Here is a 22,219-nt window from a genome sequence, read left to right as displayed (position 1 = left end):
CCTCGGCCCTCCCCGGCTGGGGGAAGCTGGAGGTGGGAAGGACCGCAGCTGTATCCACCTTTTTTGTGACTATTGCACACTCTCTTTTTTTGTCCGGTGTGGTGTTAAAAGTCACCAAGCTCAGGGGCATTTTACATTTCCTGGGACTGACCATTTCACAACCTGAAAGGACACCATGCCTGCAAATTGCCTCATATGCCGCCTGGTTTTTTTCTGATTTGGTTTTCTTATTCCTGCTTGATCATCTACTCTGCTCCATCCTAAGTATCTCCTCCTGCTCTTTAATGTTCACTTCCATATCTAATAAAATCACAGTGTATTGAGTCCTTATTTTCTCAGTAGAGATACGGGCCGTATTTTTCTGTGTCTACATACTTGTGTGAGCTTCACCAAACTAGCATCTGTGCATCTTGCAAAGTGCACGAATTCATTTACATGCTGTGACAAAGGGAATTATTACTTTAATCCTACATATGAATAATTGAAGCACAGGAAATCAAAACAACTTGCCTGCAGTCACCAAATTTGTAGCGTAACTAGGAGTTGAACCCTACCTTCCCTAGTCCCGACCCAGTGCCTTAATCATATTTCCACCTCTGTGTTAAAACTGATCTTACTGTGGTAAGTCCCATTCAAGGCAAAGGGCTGCTTTCTGGTAGGCACTGTGTAACTGCAGAACAGCTCCCCTCTCCCAGGCAGCTTCCAGTTTTAGGGAAGAAAGAAGAAATAATGAATTAATACTGGTTATGACTGTGACAGACAATTCTGCAACCTCACTGCTGGGTATAAGTATCAGCCCAAAAGAACACTTCAGCTTCTTCAGTGCTGCTTCAGAAAGCTTCAGTTGGAGAGTACTGGGGTTTCCTCCAGCTGTGGGCTGCTAGGGGCTGAGTGCGAGTTCAGATTTTACAGAAGTAAGTCACGCTTGGTGTGCTGCTATCAGAGGGACTTCCTGAGACTGAAAGTAGCTCTGTCATACGACCACTTAGTTCAGAAATCTTGGCTGGCTTCCCTTCTGAGGCCCTGATAGTGCAATAATGCAAAAACAATAAAAGTCTGGTACAAAACGCAGTGCAAAGTCTTTAGTCCTTGGATTGGGCTGACGTACATCACACAGCCGTAACAACGCCCTTTCCCGCATGAGCTGGTCACGTTAGCAGTTGAGCTGTTGCAGGGAGTTGGGTCATGGGCAGGTGGACAGGAACTAGTTCTGCTCTGTGCCGCTGCAGAGGGGAACATGGTATCCAAAGCAGGGAAATGTGGGAGCAGTTAATCCTGACTGCTGAAACCAGTGCATGTTTTGTCAGTGGTCTTAATGGAGGCAGGACTTTAGCTCAGCAAAGTGTATCGTTGCTCCTAACCTGTCCTGTAAGCCTTTCTCATGTTGTATGCTTATGGCAAGGCATTACCTAGGATGCCTTGTTATTTCCTTTGACTTACTTGATATTCTGCTATGCACTCCCATCTCTTTTAAGAACAGAATGCTACGTGAATGCCTTACGGGCTCTTTCTCTTTCACTGACCTTTTTTTATGACTTTAAAGAAGTTTCCCTAGGCCCAAGTCTGCTTTCTGTCTTGAATATTGACCTTAGAGTTGCACCGTCTCATTGTCACTGCACCCAGACTTCTCAGCTATCAAAGTTCACTGACAGGACTCAAAGTATTCCTAACTCGGAAACACCTTGCCTTTTATGTCCTTCTCCTCTTCCCCCGCCTCCCTTCACAGGAGCATTTTAATTTCACAAGCAAACTCTGTTTCTCTGTGAATTTAGACAAGTGGTTTACCTGTTTCATGGTAAAAATTGTACTTCAAATTTAAATGTCTTTTTCATTGTGACTGTCATAATATTTTCCATTTGAGGCTGAGACTCCACTGTGGGTTTTCTGTGCCACATTGTCATCTGTATGAATCTGAGCTTAAACGCGTGGAAATTCTGACATTTCAGTAAGAAATATAAAGTGGGTTTTTTATATTCTTCAAGTTATCTGTTTCATAGGCACGGCCTCGGGGTTTTGCCCAGTCCCCTGGTCTTTCCCAGTTCAAAAACAGATTGAAGATTTCTCAAGATTTTGGGCTTGTTTGCATTCACTGTATTGTGTCATTTCTATAAGAATGAGTGATGGTAATTTTTTATCTGATTGCTTACCCTGAAAAAGTGATAAAGGAATAATTACCCCAAACCAGGAATTTCCAACCTAACTTTCCTTGGGTGCCACTACCATCGGCAGCGGTGGTTACGTATGATGATGAATGTGGTGTCTCTGTACCACGGTCTTCAGTGAGGATATCGGACAAGGTGGCTTTATACCAAGCAAGCTGAGCCAAACTTTAAGTGGCTTCACAGTGGAAATGGCTCCATGGTGGAAAGAGCTGCCTTCAGTGGGGGCTTGGAGAGGGTTTTGGTAGGCTATAGCGCTGTTGAGTTCTTTGCAGTCAAACCAATGGCCTATAGACCAGGACTGCTCGTGCCCAGCGGTGCAAGCCACATGCTTTGGGGGCATATTTTGACTATTAACGTTTACCTACTGTACAGTATTTGACAAAGGCTGAAATCTCTCTTGGTAGTCATGTGGTTTTGTGCGGTGGTTTGTTACGTGGAAGAAAGTATGCTGTTGAGGAGATCACCGGAATTGAATTCTCGTATATGCTTTTGCATCTTCCGATTGGGTAATATGAAATATGGAAAAATGTACACCCACTGGCAATGTTCACATACCCAAATATATATATTTTTGTCATGAGTTACTTTGAGAATACGAGGGGAAATTTGGAGCTATTTCAATGACCTGACATTTGTCAAAACGACAAGGTTTCTAAAATCCAGCCCATAATTGCTGCCTCAGCTAGCTACACCTCTTACCAAATGGGTTGTTAGAACTGCTGGTGACACAAACTGCTACTGTTGGAACCGATTCAGTTGTGGTCTGACCTGATCAATTACTCTGCAACCCAAGTCACAGTCAGTTTGTACAGTTTTATAGCATAAATCAGATGTTACACATGTGGGGCTATGATGTGATCGCATCTGTAGAGCAGGGGAGGACAGAATTTGGAAATTAACCCGAGGGAGTTGTATTTGATCCTACTCAACTGGAACTCACAAACGTCATTCTTCACGGTTGTGTCTCAGCAGCTTCCAGTTGTGGATTGGGCAACATGACTAACATTTGTCACATGTTGTTTATTCTCTTATCTTTTCCCCAGAGGAAGGAGCATGTGTGCTGGAGTATTTCTTTCCTTGGGGAGTTACGTTCCTCAAATCCCATATTGCATGTAGAAATTGCACCTTTGTCATTAGATGTTATCATCTATGAACCTTGAAATTTGATGGAATTTGGATAGCTGACCATCACTGGAAAAGTTCAGCCTTGTGTGTGAATAGTTTGTGAAATTGTTGTAATGCAGGGAGCAACCATTTGAAGAGGTGTAATACCAATTTTTTTTTTTTTATTGTTGAATCAATTTTTTGTATTGAGAGCTTGTAGGGGAATATGTTTCTCTGGGTCAAACAATAATACATTTAATTCATTGTAGCTACCTCTGGAATAGCTGAGAGGAATCATCCCTTTCCCTTACATCTTACAGTTATGTCAGCTGCTTGATAACCTGGTGTAGCCAAACCAGGTGGGCTAGTTCAGCCCTGCTTCAGCTTGGTTAACTTCCTCCCTTCAGCTACATTGGATTTTTTTGTTTAGACATCAAGTTAGCTTCTAATAAAGGCACCAGACTGACAGGCATTGATGCCATCTACACGCATGATGAAGCATCGTAATAGTGATGATAAAAATCTTTCCATCCTAGGGAGCTGCCAGTGTGTTTTCCTAAAGGTGCTTCCAGGATGAGAGGTTAAAGAGCTGAGGCTTGATCCAGATCGCTCACATCAAGGGCAATTACTCTGGGAATGATAATGAGCCTCACACTTGGCCTCCACAGAGATTTCCAGTACCAGCGCCAGTTACAGCAGCAGTGTGAGCTAGCGAGCAAAATAAAATAAAGACCACAACAACTTGAGACAAGGTTTGAGAGACAGTACTTCCTGAGGATGGACCTTATCTCTAAATAATCCAGAAATAACTCCACAGTTGGAACACTTATTAAAAGCAGCGTTTTCTCCCCCATGGAAAACTTGGTTGTGTCACTGAACTGCACACACAAACAAACTTTTTGAGGGAAATAGAAACTTTTTTTCAAGTGTGTTCATTTAATCAAATCCCCTTTTTCTGAGACAAAAACTGTTGACACTTTTTGACCAGCGCTGATACTAGAGGCTCAGGCTTTTTAATCTTCCATCCTATAGGGATGTGGGGCACACGCTGCCGTACGCGCTGGTGCTGCAGAGGCCCCAGAGAATTTCCCTGACTCTAGGTCGCTTGTGTTTAGGGCTTCAGCCTCGCAGCAAGGAGTCCTCTGCCCGGCTTCTTGTTGGCTACAGGTGTCCTCCCCGCAGCTTCCCCTGCATTTTCCCATCTCAGTGGTGACAGTGCCTTTTGGCTGCAATTAGTATAGCTTGGATTTCATTAAGTAAATGACGGTGAAAAGCTTTCAATACAGAAACATTTATATTATCCAACAGAGGATGTTCTCAATTTATTTGGCCGGAAACTAAAATTCTTACCTAAGATTTTCAAAACTCTGGAAGAAGTTTGACCTTCCCCATCCCTCAGCCAGCTCTGAAAATTGCAGCTGATGGTGTTTTACTAGACTTGCAGTACTGACTTAATAGCTCTTTAGTTATTAGTGAATAAATGTTCATGTTCTACAAGTTTAAATTATATTAAAAAGCTTTATTAGCACAACTTGGCAAAATATACTTCTGGCGAGCTTTCTGGCTTTGGGTTAGGCCATTCTTGTGGTTTCTTAATGACATGCTACGAAAGGGATATACTTTGTGAGAATCTGGTGCCAGGTTTTGCATGTATTAAAAGGCATTTGCCATTTGTTCATAATGCTGCTGAGTGGAACAAAAACAAAATTAAAAATTTCATTGTACATGGCCTTTAATATTTTTTTATTGTATATATATTTATTATTATCTGGTCTCTGTGAATTACTGGTGGCAACTCATTTCTGGCATGTAGCAGTGCTGTTACCAAAGTTACCTTCTGCTGTCTTTCATTTTCCAACCTTCCCTTAGTAATTTTGATAAAGTTGTCTCAACAAAAGAAGAACTTCGGTGGGCTACGTAATGGCTTTCTCCACAGCTGGGAGCAGAATTAGGCCACTGGGGCAGCACATTTTTGTGAAGGCAACTGTTCCTACTATGGACAAAATGTCTCAGAAGTTTCTTTACCACGAGACGTGGTGATACACAGGCTGTGCTGGGGTGTGATTCAGCTGTTTGTTTTGTTTCCCCCTCTTGTCGTCTGTTTATTTGCTTTGCGACCAACAAGTCTGCCTCTTTTTCCTTCTGCTGTTGCTGCACATCAGTGTGAAAAACGGATGGGGCGCAGTACCCAACGGGTGGGAGGAGGTGTGTGCGGTGGGAAAACAGGGCTGGGAAAAAGGTCTGAGCCTTGAGTAACCTTTCTTTGGTGTCTTTCCATCGCAAGAGTTGTTTCTTGCAAAGGTGTGATTTTTGATAATGAAAAGTGGGTTGCAGTGGATCTGACCTGATGCTCTCGTTCTTTCCGCAGTGGGGAAGCCTCACAAGTGCAACTACTGCGGCCGGAGCTACAAGCAGCGCAGTTCGCTGGAGGAGCACAAGGAACGCTGCCACAACTATCTGCAGAATGTCAGTATGGAGGCTGCCGGGCAGGTCATGAGTCACCATGGTGGGTGGAAACCGCCTTTTGAGGTCTCTTGGACTCGGAGCATCTCTTGCGGGTTTTTTTCCATCTGTTTTTCTTCCTTCCTTTCAGCTTTGCATCACTTCCATCTTATACATTACTTATAGTCAGATAGGCAGCACACAGATTTAACAGCACTGTTCTTGCTGACTTTTTTCTTTAAATCAGTATTTCACTTTTTACTATGTATAAATATGTAGACATGAATATAAAGCAAAGTCACCTGTGCAAAGTTACTCTAAAAATGAACTAAGCCGTGGATAAAATGTATGATTCTCTTCCTCGTCCTTTCTAGTGACTGGTAATCATAAGAGATAAGGATGGTGGAGGTATTCAGAAGTCATTATTTCTGCTCTCTGGAATATTATCTTATATCCCAAAAAAGGGAGGGATAGATATAAACATCTCCAGAACAGAATGGAATTCAACAGTGTTGATGACAGTAATTATAACCAAAAAAAAGTTTATATGCATTTACAGGTTTTAGTATTAATAGGTTAACTAACACTGTGTGTGTTAAGATACATAAAGACTGAAGATTGACAAAAAGATTGTTGAAAGCAAGAAATGTCAAACTCCATGAATTTGTTCTCGAAAATTTCTGTAGCTATTAGTATGGATAATGTCTCAGACTGCAGGGTTGTAGGCTTATCTGTAGCATTAAATATTAAATCGTAGCTTGCCAGAAATTGTTACGATTTCATTCAAAATTAGTGTTTCGGAAACTCTTCTAAAACTGAACATCTTTTAACTTCTAAAAGTTGTCTTTAGATGTTTGGTACTTGAAGTATTTAAAATTTCTTAGTAATCAGAAAATATAAAAATTATACATTTTCCATTTTGATTAAAAATTACTATATACCCAAGAATACCAAAAAGTTAAGATTGTAGGTAAATTAAAAGGCAAAAGAACATTTCCTCTTTTTTTTTCCATTTTGTTTTTCATTGTTTAGTGGACTCATATGGCTTCATTTGAAAAGGCAAAAGAACATTTCCTCTTTTTTCTTTCCATTTTGCTTTTCATTGTTTAGTGGACTCATATGGATTCATTTGGAAATCAATTATGTAAAAGTTCTGAAAAGTCATTTCTAAAAACCTAAAAATACAAGCTGAAGTAAAATCTATTCCGCATTTCTAATATGGGCTATTTTTTCTGGTGAAAAAAAATCACCAAACATTTTTAAAGAGTACTTTTCCATGAACAATTTAATCCTATAAAGGCATTCTAAATGTTTTTAATACCTGTTACCAAAATGTTCATACAGCTCATTGCTATCTTTGTAGACACCCTGGAGACTAAAATCCACATTTAAAATGTGATGGGTGGCTTTAAAGACATTGAAGTTAGTGATTATCTGCTTTAGGCCTGACTTGTAAAAATCAGTGGAAAGACTGATTTCAGGGCTTTTGCTGTTTGCGGGTACCTGTGGTATGCTTGGTCTGTTAGACAGAGTGCCTAGCTAATAGTAGGAGTTTAACCACCAGCTCCGTTCCCAACGAAATACACGCTCTTCACTTTGCAGAGGTGTGCCTGTCTTATTAACCAGCGAGGTGATGAGTTCAGTCAGCTTTCCTTAGGGGAACGGCAGTAGGCTGATACAGTTATGACAGCCAGGATGTTTCAGATGTCACGTTGCGGAAGATCTTCACAAATTCCGCCTAACTTCTGGGTTTATTATTCAGTTATTTGTTAAAATGGGGTTTACTCTTGTTGGTAGTGTACTTGTGAGGAAATCTAAAGCTTTTTCCAAGCTGCTTAGTGCTATGACAAGAAGGGTAAGTCCTTAAACCTTGTCTGCCCAAAGATCTGGAATGGTTAACCTTGCACTGATTTTTCTACCAACTGAAGTTAAACCAGTGCAAACCCCACGTGGACAGTTCTTCTATTTACAGCCTGACTGAATTTGCTTGGGCTTAAAATAGAAATGTTCACACAACCGCTTTACTTTTCTCAACAAAATTACCTTAAAAACCAGCACTTTGAATTCAACTAGTGCCTCTTTCTCCTCTGGGCAAATATGCCGACATCTCCCCTGGTGCACGTTGAAGGGATGTTTGATCCACTGTCTTCATTGTGCAGTTTAGCGAGGTCATAACGAGGACAGGCAGCAACAGGGAGCTCCAAATTCAGCTGGGACCAGTAATAAATCTCATCTCGCATCCCAGCATCTCTCCCACCCCTGAAGCTCATCATGGGAGTGAGGGTCATGAGCACCAAGCTGCAGAGGTCTGCAGCACAGTCCTTTGGGACTATAAAGACACCAGGGAAGAATATACAAATGATTACTCAGCTTAAAGCTGGGTCTTAGTCTAACCCTGAAAAATGTATTAATTTCATTTTCTCCCATGTCACACATGGAAAGGGTATTCCTGAGGATGAGTGAGCGTGTACTTTGGAGATTTTGATCGTTGGTTTGTTTTGCATCGCATTGGGGTTAAGTTTTCCTGACTCTCTTTCCAAATAATTTTAAAGTATTTTGTTCTTCTGAGTGTTTTGAAGCCTCTGAATGCATTTTGATGTGACTCCTCGTCACTTCACCGTTATGCACAGAATAGGTAGAGGTAGGGATTTTCTATCCCTGCCAGCATCCTGCTTTAAGGATGCAGGCAGCTTTGCTGGGTCTTAGTCAATATGGCCAACTTTTAACATTGGTCTAAATTATTTCTGCAGAGATTAATTGTTACCGAAAAGTGGAGGCATTCCCTAAAGAGTCTGGAATTTTTTCAAGCATTGTGCTCAAGTTGATCAGTTTATAGGCATGCTACAGACATCTACTTGGGTGCTTTTGCCTAGCCTGAGGAGGACTTTAATTTCAATTACCTTTGTCTTGCAGATGGCTAGATCACCTGACTAAAGCTGCAAGGGGAAGTGAGAGGAGGGGAAGGAGGGCTAGTTTCAGAGTGTGGGTAGGAATGTACAAGTCTCCGGGTCTCCATCCACTTGCAGGGTGCCAGTTGCTTGCTGAGCTGCCCCTTCTTGTGGCTGGGTCCTTTTCCCTGCTCAGCAGGACGGCTGCTGGAAGAGAGCTCCCATGACTTCATTGTTGGCAATTTTCAGCTAAGCAGTGCTGGCCCTGGAGGTAGAAATTTGTCTGAAGTCTCCTAGCTAGTGGCATGTTGAGGGTAACAAAAGTGACAGTCTCTGAATACCAAGAACATGATCTTTACAGGAAGGAACAGGGAGAAAAGTTGAATGCTAGCTATGGTTTGCACCTGGTACGTTCTCCCCCATCTCCACAAAGCAAAAAGTCCAGAAAAATTCTTAAAGTGGTGTGGAGAAGAATCGTCTTTTTAGGAGAAGGAGAAAGAAGCCTAGCCCTAGGCTGTGCCAGGCTCAAAGGCCAGCTCCACATAAAACACACAATGGCCTTGTGTCCTGCCCTCTTACATAGTTGCTTAAAACATCGTTAAAATGCTGGTCCCACAGGAGACTTCACACCAGGGTCCATGGGAATATTTCCTGTCATTTCCCTGCACACATACACTTTTTTAAATAGCAATATTGTGAGCTGAGGAAAGGAAATTGACATTGATGGAGTAATACTAATTTATACCAGCTGAGGCTTAGCCCAGTGTCTGTACAAAAGTATTTATCAGCAAAACACATACTGGGTAATTTTTTTACTTCTTTTTTCCCCCTATTCTTTCCTCACTGCAACAGCATAAACTTTTTTTACCAGTGTGTGTGGTTTCTTACAAATTAAGAAGCAAAAACTAAAAGACACCTGCTTTGAGCACTATGATGGAAAGACCAATGTCTTCAGGAAAATAGAGCCCTTGTTCTGAAGACCATCCACGTTGGTGTGTTGAGAGTTTGGGCTTAGGAACAACATTTGGTGGTAACTGCAATTGAAGACATTAACAGTGTCAGAGATGGTGAACATTTTTGCGTGGGCAGTCCAGGGGTGCACACTGATAGCTGATTAAGAACGTCCCTGAACAGAAACATACTCAAGTGTGGGCTTTTCATGCACTAGGCACTTGATTTTTAGAATAAAAAAGCCTTCCTGCGCTGAGACCGTAAGTTCACAGTTCACTAAAATGAGTTGCTGTATCAAAAGCTAGTTATAATGTGTCAGCTGTTTTCAGCAGCTCCCAGTACCATGGTAATGAAGTACACTAAAATACAACAAAAAAGGCATTGCATTTACTGCAGAGTAAATGTGTACACATGAGCTTCTACCCCAGAGCAACTGATTTGTGATAACTGTTGGCTGTGTGTGATCAGTTTGCTTTTCCCCTTTATATTTTGTTTTTCCTCAAAAAAAAAAAAAAAAAGAAAAAAAAAAACAGGCTGGGCTCTTTGTCCTTTATTTGTATATTTTTAAACTGAAATGAAAATTAATGTATCTAGAATTGACAATGTCATCAGTAGCTTACCTCTTTGGGTTTCTAAAATGTGACATCTCACCTGTTTGGTTCAGTCTTGCATGTAATTTAAATGGTTTCAGAAACTAGGCTATTTCCATTTCTCCCAGGAAATCTACATAACAAAACACAATCCAGTAACTTATTCCCATTGTAACACAAATATGGCGTAACTCAGGGATTCTGTTGCAAAAGAGCCATACCCCGGATTATAGAGTTGAGTGCTGAGGTGGGAAAAAGCTTGCAGCATGAAAGATAGGAAAGAAAATGCTTTTATTGGTGATGATTTTACTTTTAAAAGGAGTCCAAGCAGAATTTTTGCCTGACTTAGAGAAGAGCAGATGTCTTTTTTAGCACTATTCATTTTTCATGGAAGAAAGGTTTCAAATTCCATCTAGGAAATTTTGCACACATATGTCCAACAGTAGAATTATTTAATTATTACTCAATTGTTACAAGACGTACAGATGTCACTACTACATTTGGGGCTTAATCAGATGGCTATGAAAGTAATCAGGAGGTTTTCAACTGATTTTGTGGGCAAGTACAGTCCTACAGCATGCCTTTAGGAAGTGTTCCTAGGAGGGATTTAGAGCCGTCTGCACCTGCCTAGGTCCGCCCCCCGACCAGCCTTGTGTGTCCTGTACGCCAAGGGCAGGAAATTCTTGAAGTGGCACTCACGTGCAAACCTGGCCCATCACAGTGAGGGTGGGTATTGCCACTGAGCAGGGATCCAGGGTTTTGCGCAGTGTGTGTGTGCACGTGCATGCATACGCTGATTTTCGGTAAGCCGGAAGGACAGTCGGACACCAGTTCCCAGTGAAAATCAACAGACATCATCTTTCCTTTCTTACAAAATCTCCTCGATAAATACTTGAGTAGAACTAGTGCAGCTAGCTCCTGACCAAGCATAGTATTTAAATTAGCTTAAAAATTTAGCCTTAGCTGTTAGTGTTCCAGACCTCCCAGTCTGCACTGGGCATTAATTAGGTCACTCGAACACTGCATCCCGTTTTGTTGCAACATCAGATTCATTTTGTATTTATGCCTTTTCTCCCTCTCTTTCACTGATGCCAGCAGGACTGCCTTGTAAATGAGAAACCATTGTGTTTCTCAGGGGGAGCATCCTGTACAAATAAAAAAGCAGCAGAGTAAATCATTTTATAGCATATGGTAGACTCTAAGCCTCAAAGTACTCAGCTTTCCATAGCAGCAGAGGCACAAATGGAATCAAATGAATAAATTGCCATGTTTTCTTATTATGAATGTCTGAATTGAGAAGTTCACCTCAGCAGACACTCTGTTTTGTAATTGCCTGGTATTTGCTCTTCCTCACTAGAAAGAAGGCAAAGACAAGGCTTTTATCACCCTATTTTTCATTTTTAATGTGCTAGCAAACAGCTGCATATTTAAGAACAGGGGAGTGATTATTCCATATTAGGATCCTGAAGGTAGTAAAGTTACACGGGAGGAAAGCAGGCTGGTGGTCTTCATTTATGGCACAGTCTCAGGGACAAGGTATCTGACACGAAAGGCTGCTGTGGAGAGAGACCAGAAGAGGACTAGCAGAAGATGTGAGTTTCAGTCCTTCTCGACTACCTCTGCAATACCAGCCATGGCTTCTCTGGAAGATTTATCTAACGCAGAGAATGCAACAGGTTGCTCACAATTTACAAATTGTAGGAACTCTTTGCAAGATCATCCCAGTTTCTGTTTCTCTGCCATCAATTCTTCTCCTCGAATAATTTGTTACACCTCAACCATCCCATTAGCACAGGGACTAGTGGCTGGTCCTTCCCAGGTTTCTTTTGCTACCTGATGAATGCAGGACAATTGGGCCATTCATGAAATTCATGGCAGCAGAGCAGTGGGAAGAGCTACACGTGGAATCCCACTGTGGACATATACTGCAAATGACTCAGAGTCTCTGAGCCTGACCTGCAGCATGGTACTGCTGACCCTTCTTGGTGTTTATAAGAGGCTGCTCAACAAAAACAGAGTACTCTGGAGGCATTTAATGATTAGATATGTCAGGAAGCGACATAAAACCCTGTGCAAGTTGGTCACTACCCTGGTCGGTAGCCCATGCAGTTCATATGCTCCTTTTGCTCTAAACCTTATTCTCCAACCCAACAAGCAACAAAGAGTGAAATAGGGAAAGAATGGGTCATTATTTTCTTGTTATTGTCTCAAAGACAATGTATGAACTTTCCCCTAACGTAGTTAGCACAGGAATGCTCCCTGCTGATCCCAAAAAGTGGGAAGACAGACTCAGAAGACTTGCATTCACTGGTTGTTAGGTCTATGTTTGAAGGGATAAAATATTAACCAAAAATTTGATAGTTTCTGCAACTGATTCTGAAGGGGCTTTCCATACGATGTTAATCCTGTAATTCCAGTACAGTGTTTGTTGATTTTACAATCTCACATATAGAAAGAGGAAACACACTTTAACAAACAGATTGTTCATTCCAGAAGCCTTTGTCTTGGGGAATACACAGCCAGGCCCAGGAAATGCAAGTTATCAATGCCTTGTATGTGTTTTAGTCATTGAGGTTAGAAAAAAAAGAAAATAAGAACTGTAAGCATGCTATACGATAAGCATGAAGTTAAGGGAATACACGAAGAATGATAACTAAAAGGTTACACACAGGTGACCATATTGAAGGGAGAATAACAGAAAATGTGATCTACAGAGTGAATTTTCAAAAGTGTCCCCTCCTCACAGGGGATCTTGAGTATTCAGAACAAAAGAAGTCCTTTAATAAATGTTTAAAGTTGGGCTTCTGCTAAATAAGATGGTCCCAGGGGAGAGGCATTTGGTAAATGTGGCTCTGCTTAAAGGTGATTGCTATCTTGATGCCCAGTGTGTTCCTGCACCTTGCTTTATTTTGTGTTGCACTTGTTGCGCAATCAGCAGGGCTCAAATGATTTGTGTTGTCTGTGAAGCGTAGACCAGAATTGTCTGATAAAATTTTTTGGTTTTATGTAGTACCTCCTATGGAAGATTGTAAGGAACAAGAGCCTGTGATGGACAACAATATTTCTCTGGTGCCTTTTGAGAGACCTGCTGTTATAGAGAAGCTGACAAGCAACATGGGAAAGCGTAAAAGCTCCACCCCACAGAAGTTTGTGGGTAAGCTTGAAATACGCCTTTTATTATTTTTAGTGCATAGGAGTAGGTTACTTGTAATTTGTAATAGCTGAAAGAATAAGGGGGAAAGTAGCACGCTCAGAAGTTTGTTATGATGGGGAGGGACAACAATGGAGATGGTTAAATCACAGCAAGAAATCCTGAAAATTATTGAATTCATGTTACCAATCCAGAGCATTCAAAAGTAAGGTTCCCAGAACCATGAAAATGGATTAGAAAATCTTGAGCTTTTTACTGTGCCTTAGGGCTGTTTTGGTTTTTATGACTTTTCTCTGGCCCTTTTGAGATTTAGACTTGTCATCCTTCCCTCTCCTTGTCCCAGCAAATATTAAGACTTTCATATAATTATTTGTCTACATATATGTGTGTGTATTTAAAAAAAAAAAAAAAAGAAAAAAGAAAAAGAAAAAACAAGTGTCTCAAGACTTGTATTAGGTTCTTGAGAGTTGGCAACAAGTGATCTGATAATACCAGAATGAGGAAGTAAAATCACATCACTTCTGTTGGAAGAAGTGCTTCCTCCAAGTGCAATGTTCTGCACACAATAAACTTATTAACGCATGAATATAAACTGGCATTGGATGACTTTTGGTTACGAAATTTAGAATTCTAGGCCCACAGTTCATATTTTGCTTTGTATCTTGACATCTTAAAATTGTTCAGCTTGTAACAGGAGACAGTATGGGGAACTTTACTGGGTTTGAGCTGTAGCTTAAAGCTTCTTTTTGCTGCTACTGAGGCAGTGATAAACTTTTTAGAAGGGGAGATAGGACAGAGAATTATTTGGGGTAAAGTGTATGCTGCTAGACTCCGAAGTCATGCAATATGCATTTTCCACACTCGCTCCCTGGAAGGACAGTTGTACAGATTTTAAGGGTGTCATATACTCATTCTGCCTACACTGAGGACACTTATGGAGAGAGGATTGGAGACTGTAAGCAATTAACACAGCTATTTAGAAAAGTCATTGCCCCTCAGCTAAATGCAGGTTCAGATGGATTTGTTAAATCACCACTGACGGTGGTTTTAAGCTAACCCACATGGTTTTCAATAGTAGGGGGCTCGCAGCATGCAGCAGCTCACCTGGGGGACACTGACACACTGACCTGGTTGCTCTCAGTCATCTGACCATTCCCAAATATCAGTGCTAAGCCAAGGTTAGGTCAGGAACAGTCCAACCCATAAGAGGAATGCTGGGAGGCATCAGTATTTCCTATATTATTATTAGTCCTTCTGAGATAAAAGCTTAATTCTTAGACTGTTGTCTTTAAAAGTGGTTTGAAATGGATTACTGCATAGCTGATAAGAACTGGAGGATTTATACTCTGATTTAATTTACTGCTGTGACAACAGTTGGGGTTGAAGAGGGTGGAAATGGGAGCAGGACTCTACTGACAAGCCAAACACAGCTTTATGAGATTGTAAACACGGCCCCGTCATAGCAGGTTTTCCTGGTGGTGTCTCAGCAAGTGCTGCACGTTCTTGCAGGCTGTGATCAACACTGAAATAGTTAACCATGCTACCACTTAAACTGGTGTGTCTAGATCTCAGAAACCTGACAGCCTCAAAAGGAAGAAGGGGTAGTTCACACCTCTCGCTTGTCTTTCCCCTGGGTTGTCCATAGACTTGAACAGAATTGTGTTTGCAGTACCTCTCAGAGGCTAGTGACATTATCTGGGAGGGCTGTGGAGACCTTGCTCCCTTCCCTTAAATTTGGTGTACCTAGACCTGTTCTCTTAATCAGTACAGTTTACTCATTAGGAGCATACCTCACGACTGAGGCAGACCACTTTTTGTATGGTATAAACTGAATCAGGTTTTGGAAGCTGTAGATGATGGTCTCTTATTTTTTTTTAGACCAGAAAGATTATTTTACTTGTCCACTCATGTGCAATTGACCACATGTTGTTATTGTCTTCAAAGGCAATATTTACTGATTGGAAATCCTCACCTGAAATATGCTGTAGCAGATTATTATTCTCTTCAGTAGGGTATTCTACTTTGTTGTTAGATAAACCTGTTTCTTGTATAGGTGTAACAGATCATTTTGGTATTCCACTTTTTTCTGGGGCTAGGAATCCGGGGCTTCATGTGACATGCAGCTTTTTATCCAGATCCAGCTGTAGAGAAAAAGTGTCCTCTTTCATATTTACTGTATCTTATTTTTCTGCCTTTTCTGATCTTCCATGGCGTCATAGTGTTTGAAGTGAAAAACAGCAGTCTCCGCTTTGCTACTTTTCTTTTTTTACCATGACCTCACATTTCTTCCCGTTTTCTCCCCAATGAAATAGTGTTCGGCTCTATCAGGAAGAACTTGTAATGGTTCTCTCGCTTGCAGGAAATTTTCCTGTGCATACTGCAAGTGTGGCACCTGTCCAAAACAACTTAATGGTGTTTATGAGAAGGTCATGTAAGCATAAGCTAAAAATCTTTGCGTGGCACATCTATCAATGCTTTACTGCTCTTTCTGATCAGTCTCCAAGGGACCTTGGTTATGGACCACAGTCTCTAGTCTGGCTGAAATTTCAGGAGGAAAGGAAGCAGCATACAGCAACCAGAGTTAATTTCTGAGTGAGAGACTTGGTTATATATCTGCTATTCAGGTACTAGGCTTACCAAACCTGTTGAAATAGTGGAGTCAGAAAGTATAACTTGTGATGTGCAGGAATCTGAGTACTTGTTTTTGCCTCTCCTTCAATGAAGGGAGAAGCCGATGCTGGTGAAATTGAAAGCAACCATCTTCAAGCTGATCACATGAAGCAGTTTCACGTATTTTCAGTTTGAATGTGGTGCTCATTCTCACAGTGTCACTGAGGTTAAGAACTGGCAGGATACAAAAGGAGACAGTTATGTGGCTTATGATAAGACCATGGTTGTTAGAATTAAAACTACACAAGCATCTCAGAACAGATGAAGATCAACCAGCTTCAAAGTTAGAGTCAACTAATTAAGTTAATAAGGTAATTAACTAATTCTAGTTAATGGGGGTCAGGAAGAAATTTACCCAGTGGTAAATTCTGTAACTGCTTTCTCCAAGATTTCTTGCAGCTTTCTCCTGAGTGTCCAGCATTGCAGTTGCTTTAAATGCTTGATGAGATGGACTACAGGTATTGCAGGACAGCTGGTATTGCAGGACAGCCGGTATTGCAGGACAGCCGTGTGCTTTGATCTAGCTATTCAGAGGTTTTTTTTAATGTCATAGGATAAGATGACCACAGTGGAGAATGTTTCTTCTTTTATTTCACTAATGTGGGACAAGAATAAATAGAATTTGAGCATAATTTTGCATGAAAAATCAAAATAATGAATCTGATTAGTTATTTTTAAGTACAAATTTGGATAAAGAGGAATTAAAATTTAAAACCATGTTGGACTTGTTTGTTAATGTTTTTTCTGAGCTCTGTGTTTTACGCCCTCTCCTCCCCATGTTATAATTTATTTCACTTTTTTATGTCACACTCTATTTCTAAGGCTCTAACATCTTTGGAACTGGTTCATAATTAAAAGAATTAATAATTCAGGTCACTGGCAATTTACAGTTTTTTCTACTCTGCTGTCTATGGCAAAGTAACTAAACATGGAAGATAAAAGGAATCACAACAAGGTTTGCATCATTCATCCAAGTAGTCCACAAAGCATAGGTATTATTTCTTGATCTGTATAGCCTACAAAGGACGGACAGCGTGTTTGGTGGCTGGGTCGGACTCTCACCAAATCCAGTTCTTTATTCAATTACAATACAGGTGGCCAGAGCAGGTGACAGAGACCAATGCACTTTTCCATTTTCATTTCTATCTTCACACTGTGCCAAAGGCACCACACACCTCCTGGAGCTCTCCTCCAGTCCCACTTTGTTCCCACTTTGGGAAGGAGCTGCTCAATTTCACGTGAGGCTGAAGTCACTTCCGTTAAAGAGTTGTTGGTCCTGTCAGCAGCAGGACAGCTGTGACAGACAGCAAGACTGCCAGCCCATGCCAGAAACACTGAAAAGGGGATGTTTGATGGCGAGAATCATCCTTAGGTCACGCAAGATTACAAAGGCTATCATTGTAGCACCGTTTGCTTTTTCCTTCCTTCTCTGTTTTTCTCCAAATGTCTATGTGTAACAAAGGAATAGTTTTCTACCTTGTGCTTTCTTGCGATAAGTTATAAGCATAACACAGCAGGGAAACGTAGTGAGGTACGTGAGCATGGTGTTTAATCAGAAGCATGTGAGTAGTGCTGCTGAAGAGAGTAGGAATATTCACGTGCTTCAGTTTAGACATGCATTTAATTAACTTGCTAATCAGGGCTAGATTCCCAACCAAAAGTGATGCATCATTTCCGAGGATAACCTGATTGTTCTGTGGGTAATATGAAATTATTTCGCTCTTTGTGCATCACTTTAAGATAAGCTGCACTAAGTGAGTTATTATAGTCAAAAATAAAATGCTGAGTGATAGCTATGTTGAAATGTACTAATGCTATTTGGAAGACAGTTGGGATTACAGTTCTGTTTCTTTTTTATGGTGGTTTCTACACATTTTGTTCGAAGCAATTTTGGCAAAAGGTGATAGAAGCTTATTGAGTTCTTTAATTCTTGGATAGCCCAACAAGTTGTATGTAGTGACTCCCTGAATTTATTAGCTTGCACTATGGAAGAAAAGTCTGGTTTTATGTACCAAGGCAGTGAAAAGTAACAAAGACAATGAAAACCAACCAAAATTATTTATCAGAATTTGTAAAATCATCTTAAGAATTAACTGTCAACAGCTAGCTAATACATGTGTGTGGACACATGAGCATGTATATCTTGTCTCTTACACATATAGTTATACATATAACCTTTTCTATTTAAAAATAAGAGTTATTACATGAACTCTCCTTGTACTGACACTAAAGCAATCACTGGAAAAGCAGTGCTGCTGAGCTGAGCCCTGATGTAAGTACTGGTAAACTTCAAAGGAGAGCTGCGATACACAACATGCCCTGTGACGCGCATAATTTACCAGCATGTGGTTCTGGTTTCACATATCTGTAATGCCATTGATTTAAAAAGGTTACAAGGATGTGAATTTGGATTCACATAGTGATGACTCAGACAGCTTCATCATCATTATGTATTTATTTATCCTGTGTCAATGTAAGTTGCTTTAGCCTTTTACCAAATCAAACGAAGCTATACATGAGGTTTCTCTATTTTGTTTTCTTGCCTAAATAGACACTGAGGGGGTGGGTGTCTTTTTTTTCTCAATCCAAAACATTGGGATAGGATTTTTTTTTTGAGGGGAGAACTACAAAGAGACTGTAGCCTGAACACAAGATGGCAGGTCAGCCCCCAGTGCTGCTGTTACTTGCTCTGTTCTGTGGCCACATGCAGTCTTTTTTTTTTTTTTTTTCTGCTGGTTGAAGGATTTACATATTGCGGCTCTAAAGATGCCACCGCACCAGCTCCTTTTACCTGTTGCTTAGATTTCTCACTATGCTGCCCTGTTGTAAGGTATGTATGAGGCACCTCGCACTGCGGAGGACATGTGGTACTCCCTCCTTTAATTTTGAGAGAGTTTGTCTAATGGTATAAACCGGTGGAGCTTCATTGACATCTGTAGTTCAGTCCCATTTTCTACCAGTTAACATGTGTTGCCTAACTTGAAGCATGGGCACAGTCAGGCTCAGTGGAAGGTTTGGAATCAGTCTGGAGGTCGCTGCAGCTGCATGCTTCACCTGGAATACAAAAAAAGCTGTTGGTGAGGTTGCTGTTTGACCCATCTCAGGACAGAAACTTTGTAGGAGGTCAGTAAACAAGTAGAAGGAGGCTAACTTTGGACTCTGGAATGAATTTCACCCCAAGTCGGGGGTTTTCTGTCCCCCCCCATTCCCCTCCCTTTTTCACTGTAAAGTGAAACCTTGGAGTGATTATGTTGATTTTTCTCATTCGTTTGCTCTTGTCTCTTAGGTGAAAAGCTCATGAGATATGGCTATCCAGATATTCCCTTTGATATGAACCTCACCTATGAGAAGGAGGCTGAGCTGATGCAGTCTCACATGATGGACCAAGCCATCAACAATGCAATCACCTACCTTGGAGCTGAGGCACTTCACCCCCTGATGCAGCACACACCAAGCACAATTGCAGAGGTGGCCCCGGTCATCAGCTCAGCTTACGCTCAGGTCTATCATCCTAACAGGATAGAAAGGCCCATTAGCAGGGAAACAGCTGACAGTCACGAGAACAACATGGATGGCCCAATCTCCCTCATCAGACCAAAGAGTCGAACCCAGGATAGAGAGGGCTCCCCCAGCAATAGCTGCCTGGATTCTACTGACTCAGAGAGCAGCCACGAAGACCGCCAGTCCTACCAAGGAAACTCTGCCTTAAATCCCAAGAGAAAGCCAAGCCCGGCTTATATGAAGGAGGACGCCAAGGCTTTGGATGCCACAAAAGCTTCTAAGGGCTCTTTAAAGGATATCTACAAGGTCATCAACGGAGAAGGGGAGCAGATTAGGGCTTTCAAGTGCGAGCACTGTCGCGTCCTTTTCCTGGACCATGTCATGTACACCATCCACATGGGCTGCCACGGCTACCGGGACCCGCTAGAATGCAACATCTGTGGCTACCGAAGCCAGGACCGCTATGAGTTCTCGTCGCACATAGTCCGAGGGGAGCACACATTCCACTAGGCCTTCTCATCCAAAGGGGACTTGTATGAAGTAGAAGAACTGCACATGAAGAAATACTGCACTTACAATCCCACTTTTCCTCAGACATTGAGACGCCTATTTTGTTGTTGTTGCTGTTGTTGTTGTTGCTGTTGTTTAATTATTATTATTAACCTTATTTTTTGTGGACCCAACCTCATTTGCTCTGCCCAGCTTAGGAATGGAAAGAAGGAAGGGAAGGGATAACAGAGGGGTTTGTTGTTGCCGTCACTTCTTGGTGAGTGACCCGCCTCGCTTTCTGTGGGAATTGAAAGGCAGTCTGTTTCTGTCTCAGTCAGCTGTACATTGTGTCCTGTTTTGGGACATCACTCAACCCTGCTAGGTGCTTTAAAGTCCCGACAAGATGCCCTTCATTTACAATTTCAGATGGATAGGTAGAAACATTTCAGAGAGCCCTTTTCAAACATGTAGATATGGTGCAGGGTTTCGGTGGCTGGAGGAGAAGGGGGGAACTTTATTCTGCAGAATGAACAATTCTTTTTAAAGCAAAACTGTTAGGGTTTTAGGAGCACGAATCAAAGTCAATATTCCTTTCAAAATTACTTTCTAGGGTGAGCTGTTTTCCTGGGTTCAGTGTGCATTGCCCCTCTAGAATTTAAAAAAAAAAAAAAAAAAAAAAATGTATGTCTTAACACTGTACCACATTACAGCAGTTTAGTTTCATAAGTCTGAGGACCTTCTGTGGTAAGTCTGAGGCTTTGTATTTTTATTTTCCTTAACTTATGAAGCACCTTTTTTAGAATTGTTGATTTGCTGTTACTCCATGCCTATGTGTTGACTCACTGACTTCTTAGAGACCCTTGGGAGCCTTACTTATTTAGTTGCACCCTATGTTTTAGGAAATAGCATTTAGAAATTACATTTAAACTTGCTTCTAGGACAGTGAGTGGCCTAGGAGTGGGTGAGAGAGTCTGTAGTTTACTCAAGAGGTTCTGCTGCTCTTCTGAAATACTTTTGTTTTAAAATTACAGATTTTAAAATGACAAAAGTAATAGTAGCAAAGTGTTCTTTAAATATAATTATATATCTATATATACCTATATAAATACTTTCTTATCACAGTGTTAACCTCTTGGCAACAGCCTAAACTAAGACTTGTAGCTGGGAGAATGCTAGGAACCAGGTCCTCAGACAGCCTCTTAGTTCCATTGTATTTAGTGGAACTACCCCAACTACTCCAGCTACATCAAGATCTGAGCCTTGGCTGTTTTTTCTCTTGTTGTCATCTTATTTGCTAATTTGCTGAACCAGTGACTTCCTTCTGTTTTAAGTCATCAGTTCTGCTTTAATTTAGGGGTGGACGTGTTTGCAGGTTTTGCTGGATAGCCTTTGCTCTTGGAGAGCACAGAAGCCCTGCCAGTGAACAGATCCCATATGACCTTCCCCACTTCTTTAGAAAGTGATACATGGACATGCAGGTGCTGTGGTTTGGTTTGGATTTGCAGATTTCACTTTTATTCCTAATTTATTAATTTCACTCTAGGGAATATAAATGGAGAAACAAACTCCAGAGCAAGTCCTTGAACTACAGACCAGGCAAGAAAAAACAAACACCAATCTGTTTTGTTTCCTTTCTTTCTCTCCCAATAAATAACAAAGCCAGCAACCACCCAGCAAGTTGCAGGTTGCATCAGTAAAAACTGGGCTTAAACCTATGTGACAGATTGCCATTGAAACCAAACTGTTTGTACCAATCACAATTGAAATGTTGTTGTTTGGCAACAAGAGCACAGCTTGAGAATGGAAAGATCTGCCTGGGTTTAACCCCCTCCATACACGTGGTCTCCATGCGCCTGGTGAGACCTTTTCCAAAGTATAAAGTTTCTAAAGTATAAAAGAGAGAGCAAGATCAGGCCATAATGCGTTCCCATCTGCTCACTTCAATCTGCATACTTGATGCATATGCCAGTTTGCTGTTCGTTTTGAGGGTACTGGGTTTTTTTTTTCCTTCTTCTTCTCTTCCTAGACCTGGAGCATTTGAAAGTAGGAGCTGAGTGGTATTGATTGAAATCTTTTTATGGTGACATTCTTGGCAGCTAGAACCTGTGTTTAGAAAGGATACAGTAGATCACAGCCAGATTACCTGATGACTGCTTCCCAGCACTGAAATGCTATTAAGTAGGAGCTGGTAAAGTCTTGCAGTAGCCTATTAATTATAATACAATATGGAGAGAAATGTCATCTTGTGTAATGTGAGAGCTATCAAGGCTG

The 22,219-nt window shown here is 41.2% G+C and overlaps 1 protein-coding gene across 1 annotated transcript in view; it reads left to right on the top strand.

Moving 5' to 3' along the window:
- Window positions 1-20,258, top strand: part of IKZF2 (IKAROS family zinc finger 2 (Helios)) — a gene marked incomplete at its 5' end in the record, with an annotated part of 48,247 nt that extends 27,989 nt beyond the window's left edge. The window contains 3 exons of the mRNA XM_010088030.1: window positions 5,635-5,772; window positions 13,148-13,291; window positions 19,245-20,258. Of these exons, the coding sequence (XP_010086332.1) occupies window positions 5,635-5,772; window positions 13,148-13,291; window positions 19,245-19,969 (1,007 nt within the window). The remainder of the gene's footprint in view (window positions 1-5,634; window positions 5,773-13,147; window positions 13,292-19,244) is intronic.
- Between the last annotated feature and the right edge of the window lie 1,961 nt (window positions 20,259-22,219).

This window comes from Pterocles gutturalis, unplaced genomic scaffold, assembly GCF_000699245.1.
Source record: "Pterocles gutturalis isolate BGI_N339 unplaced genomic scaffold, ASM69924v1 scaffold47421, whole genome shotgun sequence".
NCBI lineage: Eukaryota > Metazoa > Chordata > Aves > Pterocliformes > Pteroclidae > Pterocles > Pterocles gutturalis.
The sequence above is the reverse complement of the archived record's forward strand: the minus strand, read 5'-3'. Positions and strand labels throughout refer to the sequence as shown.